Raw genomic sequence first — 6,987 nt, 5'->3', positions numbered from 1 at the left:
CAAAGTCAAGCGCCACCTCCGTTGGCTTTAGATATATTAACGTGCCTTCCGCTACGAAAGATACTGTGCATAGCTTTAGAATTATAATTTTATATTTAAGAGCTCTGAGACAGCATCAATTTTCGTAAAAGGAAGTAAATAAAACCAACTGACTGAGGAATCCTTACATGACATGCCTTATTGCTTTACTAGCAAATAAATCAGCGCCTTCCAAACATTGATTTTATTAAGCAAACTTAAAATAGCAAATTTGTTTTGGCTTTCAGTATTGTCTAAGTGTTTTGTTTTATAATAAGCTGTAAGATAATTAAAATGCAATAAAAATGAGGGTACTTACAAAAAAATTGTCACTGGTAAGATTTATTTTAAGGTTTTTTTCTGTAGAATTCTAATTACGTGTGTACACGACATGTAAAACTATCATAGATACATGTTGATAAGAATACTTAATGAGGTTTCGGGTTTTGTGTTAAATTTCTTTCTAATTCTTAGTGCCAAATTATTATTTTAATATATTGTATTTGCCTTAATTACTTTTAAGTGATGAACACTCCCAATGCCAGAGGGTTCGCAAGTGCTTTGTCGGCCTTTTGACAATTGCTACACTTTTTTCTTGAAGAAACCAGAGTCGAAGTAGTTAAGTGGGCACCTGGTTCCACAGCTGTGTTGAGCGGCAAAAACTACCTTAAACGCTCAGTTCTGGAACCACGGATGCCAACGTGATACGGGTAAAATACTAATTTAAGTTCTACCTTCACAAAAATCTCACTAGAATTTTAAATGGAGAAATAAAACTTCACAATCATTGCTATCGTTTATTGATTTAAAATACAAAACTTAGTGACATAAAGCTCTATCCTTTTATTGTTACAGTGCCTGCGAACTGACAATCCGATAGGAAATAAACATATAATTCCGAACACACCACATAATGTCACAAATAAATATAATACATTACATATTGAAGCGCAAGTATTGTAGGGCCTTCCTGTAAATGCTTTCTCGGCCCTGAGCGCGAAAACTCGACAAAACTCGTATCGTCTCCAAATGTGTTATTATGTCCAGTGTTCGGGCCGTACCCGCCAAATCCAATACAACCGCAGACCATTATCGAACTTCCGCGCTCAGGCCCCAGTTCACTCGATCGCTATTTCGTAAAAATAATCGCAGGTTTCCAATCTTATATGCACTTCGACATCGACTTACTTTCTGATATCACATTTTAAAAGCGGCGATTAAAAAATACTCGTGAAAGCAGACGAGAAAATAAGTCAACAACGAGTATCGTAAACTCAAACGTCACGGCCAAGTACAATCAATAAGAAAATAAGTTACATTTGGAAACCCACCTATCATATATCACCCTACTAATGAATATCTTGTTTCCCATACCTATTTCTTATTCCTAACAGTCCTATACCTCATGAAGCAAAAAAGTATTATATTATGTTACAGATAATAGAGTCGGATAGATTCAAATCTACAATTAAAACGGAAGTAGCGAATGGCGAATACTTTAATGCTTCATGTTCATACAAATTGTGTATTTTAAAATAATCTTTTGGGGGAAGGAGTGTTATAAAAACGGCAACGTTCTGCAGCACAAAAAAATCTGCGTAGTTGCAATATCAATTAGCGGCATTTCCCTAAACGCTCCTCAGTCGTCCAACTATAAACAATTGAAAAAAATATAGTTCGCTAATTCACGATTGTCCAGGGAGATTCCGCTAATCCAAGGCCCGCCACAAACTCGACAATTGAACGGACGCACCAAGTCTTTGATTAGTATGACAGTTGATAAATCAATTAAAAAAGTAGTCATTAGTAGAAGTCATAAAAACCATACATATGATTTGAACATTTCGTAAAATTAGTAACTTAGTAAAGTGCTTACACGGCACCTGATTATGTAATGTGATTGCTAAAGTGAAAAGTCTCATAAAATAGCAGTAGTGATAGCGATCGCTTAATCGCAGTCGCGGGTGTGTAGCGGGCCTCATCCATAAAAGTTCCGGCACAGTAAGGCAGTGATTGAGTTCGCTATACAAAATATCTCCGATACAAATTTACGAGCAGTCTGCGTTGAGGTTAGTCTATTGTAGATTCAAATCCAAAAAGGTTGAACAGATTATTTTTATTTATTTACTCCTAGTTGAAATACCCAAAAATTTTTTATAATATGTTTCAACATTCCCATAACCTACAAGTACATTTGTGTTTTATAGAATTACTATACACTATTCATCGGTTTTAAATATCTTCAGAATATTCCAATGGGTTAAAAAATAACCTATATTTACGTAACACAATACGCGTGTCAATGTACATAACCTCAAATCTTATGCATTCGAGATTGGAAATAAAACATTATACAATATACAACAACTCTGAAATGCGAGGGCAAAGTTTCAAATTATTTCCGTTTATTTTCCGTCCGAGAGGAACTCGGACGGAATCGAATCGATGCAAAACATACCCTTACAAATATAATTTACGTCAATTTGAGATACAAAATGAAATTTCAGTTTGGCCCTTTGGTAGTCAGTCAGTTGCCGACACTTTAAAATATAAAGCTTGCGATTAACTGAACGAAGCTTAACTAGCATAGATGTAACTAAACTATAGATTAACCGGCGTAACTTGCAGTCTGTACCATTAGTCTGTTTCCTAAATATGTACAATATTTATTTTCTACCATATTGCGTCCATGATATGCATTGCGTAACAATAAAAAAACCTAGCTTTCATGCCCTATGCGTCCGGTCGGTGTAAGTACAATACAATGTAACGTCGTCACCGCACTTTAGTCAGACTTATCGCGTTAAATAAAAATATAGAATTATAAATATGGTTTGTTTCAGTCCGAGTGTTGCCACATTGTACTAGTTTCGCTAGTCCAAAGCCATTTCCTATGATTACGCACTACCGCCGTCCGGCGTGAACCGTGCTCTACGTGGAGAGACTTTAACTTATCCTACACAGCTCACATCCTTAGCTTCGCCTTAACACTAGAGCGTCTGTCTTTATGGAGCAATGAATTAAACTAAGTCAGTTCGCGGCGTCGCGCGACGCACTCGACACCACTCGTCACCACTCGTCACCACTCGTCACCGACCACTCGTACACTTGAGCACTGAGAACTTACACACGTTCGAGTCACACTTCACATCGCGCAAAGTACGTTAGCGTCTGTTCCTGCGTTTACGTGTCCGTCTGTCCTCGGTGGGTTCGGGCGTTGGGCACACGTGGATCCTTCGCGTGCGACGCCGGGTGTCACGCTAGTGTATGGCGACGGGACTGTGCTGGCACACGGGCTGCAGCATGTCCTCGTCGCGTCGGACGTTCTCCACTTCCATGCGCTCGGCACCGCCCCACAGCCTGGCGCCTCCCACTACCGCACCACATTGCATACGTTACTCATAAGTACTGGAGTTATACATGTACTGGGACACTTTTCATACGTTTGTAGTGGATCGATGTTTAAATTGTAATACCAGAACATAAAACTTGCTATTATACAAATCGTTCATACAAAAAAATTATTGTCAAATACTAAGTGTCATTAGCCAGAGATCGGGTATATTCTAGTTTAAACCCTAACTACATTTTGGTACTAAAACAAGTTGATCCACTACTTCACGAGATTTGGTGTCAACAAATGCAATCAGTACAAGTACAACTTCAGTTATTCAATTCTAAAAGCAAATCTAAGTGTCTAAATTCTGGGAAAACCTCAACTATGCGACTATTAGTCGCTCGTGTATTCCAAACTTGCGCAAGAACATAAAAGGATCAAGATTGCATAGAGAGCGCATAAAGAAAAAAAATGAAATAGCCATGCACGTGTAACGCAAGGGGCATGCATGACGATGCAGTTGAATGATTGTTGGACGTAAAAAACAATTTTTTTACAATTAACTAAATATTTTAATAAAACGTGCTATATTGTACGATATTTTTACGTTCAACGTGATAAATACTTGCAATTCACATAACGACTTTAATTTTTTCACTAATAACTAATTTGCTCTAGCGACGATTCTACATATAGTTTCCTATTCAGTTTAATAATTGGCGTGTTTGACAGATTCAAGGGGGCATTAAAAATGCATACCAAAGCAAATATAGTGAACTAAAATTGGGACATTTATGTCGCTCATAATATTTAGGTTTCTCATGTAAATAAAATATATTATTTTGTATTGAGAAATAAAGTTCATTAAAAATTTTGAATGAAAATAGAGCCGTTGTGTACGCATATCAAAGTAACATACATAAATATATATTTGATAAAATCATAATGCAAATATCAAAATTATTAATTCCAAATAAGTACTTGTATTAACGTCTGCTTTAGTTCAGTCAGTGTTCGTCCATATACGAGAAGTTAGTGTACATAAAGATTAGCACATAAAAAACGTGTTAAGTGAATTGCAAGTGGCGGTTAGGGTGCTAGAGTATCGGCGAGTGAGTCAGACCTGTGACAAGTTAGGCGGCGTTAGTGTCGCGAGGGAGGAGCGCCGGACCGCTCTAGTCATCGCGAGTCCGACGGACCATCTGCCATCAACAACCACCAGTTATTTCATGGAAATCACCTTGTAATGCGTTATGATTGTTGCGCTTAGGGTTTTTAAGCTAAATCAATAACTTTAGGACGAATTACATATAAATTTAATGAATGAAACGTGTTATATAGTATACCATTTGTACGGCAAGAGGCTACTAAACCTACTTTGGTCGAAGTAAATTTATTAAGGGTTTATTGCTTTATCAAAATAAGGTAGATTTATCTATCTGGTATTGACATGTATATTTCATAACAAGTAGTTATACACACTAAACTATCGTATTCCATATTGACTGAGCAATTAAAAATCATAACGCAAAAATCATAACGTTTCTTGCATATTTTACAAAGCTTTTGTCACACCTTTTTTTTCTGTAAATAAGTTAATACACATACATATACAAGCTTTTTGTGTGACTAGACTTTAATTAGGTAACTTCCATGACGAAGAGCCATTGGGAGCCGCGTTACAAATGAAATGATGATGTTAGCACACGACAAGCGTCGGCGATGTTAGACATCTACACAGTAAAGGCTCGACGTATGTCACCGTAAAATTGTAAATAGCGCCATCTAGCTTGGCATATTGTAAACAATTGTTTCCATAGATTCCATAGTAAAATTTCCATAGACTATGTTTAATTAAACATTACGATGTAGTCTATGGAATTCTCTTTGCGTCCCAATTCGCTTAGCACCTTCTCTGTCTCCCTTTATATGTCCATTGTACAAACATTACCTGTCCACATCGTATCCCTAACTGTCGTATTAACTGATGTGATTGATCTAAAATTATCGTGATTCATGCGTCCTTTTGAGGTTTTAGTTCGTGTTTTAGTTTTGTCTATATGTATAGATATTTTTGCACTTCTTGCTAAACGTATATAATTTAATTTTTTTCTCTCAGTGGTTGCCTGGAAGAGATGGCTCGAAAACGATAAGGCGGCCAGTGGCCCTCCGTTGCATTTTACTTCAATTGTATATAACGAAGAGTTAGAAAAAATGGATAAGTCCCGCATAGCATAATGCATGAAATCTAGATGTATAATTTTAGATATATTCTAGATGTGAAAAGGCAATAGTTTTACTTCAATCAAGTCTTCCGTGTAATATAAATTGTGAGCAGTATAATCATTTTTCGCAACAATATCTAGAGATCGTTATTTACAATTTTACAGCGACATATAACATTTTAAATAGCTGCATGATAGATGTCGATGATATATTTAGTTTAACCAAATTTCCAACATTTTGAACCATGTATTAAATTCTTCTAGAAATCTTGACACCCTAACAAATGATAAAGACTGATACTCTGCCTTCCAAGCCAAAAAAATTCATTCCCCAGTGATTGAATCTGCAATCTCTTACACAAGTGTGTTCATACAATATAGAATTATTCGTAAGATATATGCCATGTCATTTTTTGAATGAGTGACAAATGTATCTCGTATTAAAGGCAAGGTTTGAATTCGATTAAAAATATTAACTTTATATTGACAACATCAACTATATCTGGTCAAATATAAAATTACAATACAAATTATATTTTTATTTAATTGAATTAAAATATTGACGCAATTAAACATTCACGTTTTACTTTCCAATATATTTTTGTTGAAATAAAAACGCGTACAATTTTTAAAGCAATTAATAAACACATTATTTTATACATAACATATTTTGTAATTTAAGAAATACTGCACTGTAGTCCTTATATTGTACCTTACTAGAATTTAAAATCTAGTGTTGAATAATTTGAAACCTTACAGTTGTCAATATAAAGTCGAAAATCAAATAGCACCTTTACCGTGTTGGTGGTGTGACTGCGACTGCGCCTGCGCCTGTTGCGTATTGGTCGATTCGTCTGTGGTGCGCTTGAAGAAGTTGTGTTGGAGGGCGTAGTAGGGTGTCACGCGCTGTTTGGGGTCGTATTCCAGCATACGGAGTATCAAGTCCTAAAATTTAATTAACATGATTAAAAAACTGCTTAAACGGATAACTCATACATAAAATTACATTATTTACGTTTTAGATGATTTTAGGAAAATTTTTGGTTTCCTTCATTCCGTTAAAAGTTAATGCCTTTGGAGCCATCTACTTTTTGAAACATCAACACGAGCTAAGTCAATAAGTATTGTAGCACAATTTATTTGGCTTCAATTACTAAGAAGTGACATCCGAGTAAATATCGTTCTATTGTATATGTATTGTATACCTTAAACTTGAGATAATCCGAAACCGAATGTCCAGGCTCCCCACGACGCCTGGCTGCCGGACCACCTCCTTCCACGCCCAGTATGTCGTGAAGCCGTCTAGTTCCCGCCGCGCGGTACTTTCTATAACCTCTGTAGAAAAAAGAGGATTTCTTTTAAGGAAAGCGAACAAATTTTAAACTTGCATAGCAGTGGTTGAATAAA

At 36.1% G+C, this 6,987-nt stretch overlaps 1 protein-coding gene across 6 annotated transcripts in view; it reads right to left on the bottom strand.

Annotated features, from left to right (window-relative positions):
• Positions 1 to 802: 802 nt before the first annotated feature.
• The window catches only part of LOC123716549 (serine/threonine-protein kinase minibrain), a 95,784-nt gene continuing 89,599 nt past the window's right edge, over positions 803 to 6,987 (bottom strand). For 4 of the 6 annotated variants that reach the window (XM_045672351.1, XM_045672373.1, XM_045672365.1 and 1 more), the window contains 3 exons: positions 6,786 to 6,915; positions 6,372 to 6,525; positions 803 to 3,391 (listed from right to left, as the gene is read on the bottom strand). In XM_045672351.1, coding sequence (XP_045528307.1) covers positions 3,279 to 3,391; positions 6,372 to 6,525; positions 6,786 to 6,915 — 397 coding nt within the window. In that variant the 3' untranslated portion in view covers positions 803 to 3,278. Of the gene's footprint in view, positions 3,392 to 4,478; positions 4,558 to 6,371; positions 6,526 to 6,785; positions 6,916 to 6,987 lie in introns of all 6 variants that reach the window. The other 2 variants (XR_006754577.1, XM_045672358.1) reach the window with 2 other exon arrangements.

This window comes from Pieris brassicae, chromosome 1 (assembly GCF_905147105.1).
Source record: "Pieris brassicae chromosome 1, ilPieBrab1.1, whole genome shotgun sequence".
NCBI lineage: Eukaryota > Metazoa > Arthropoda > Insecta > Lepidoptera > Pieridae > Pieris > Pieris brassicae.
This window is presented reverse-complemented; position numbering and strand designations above follow the sequence as displayed.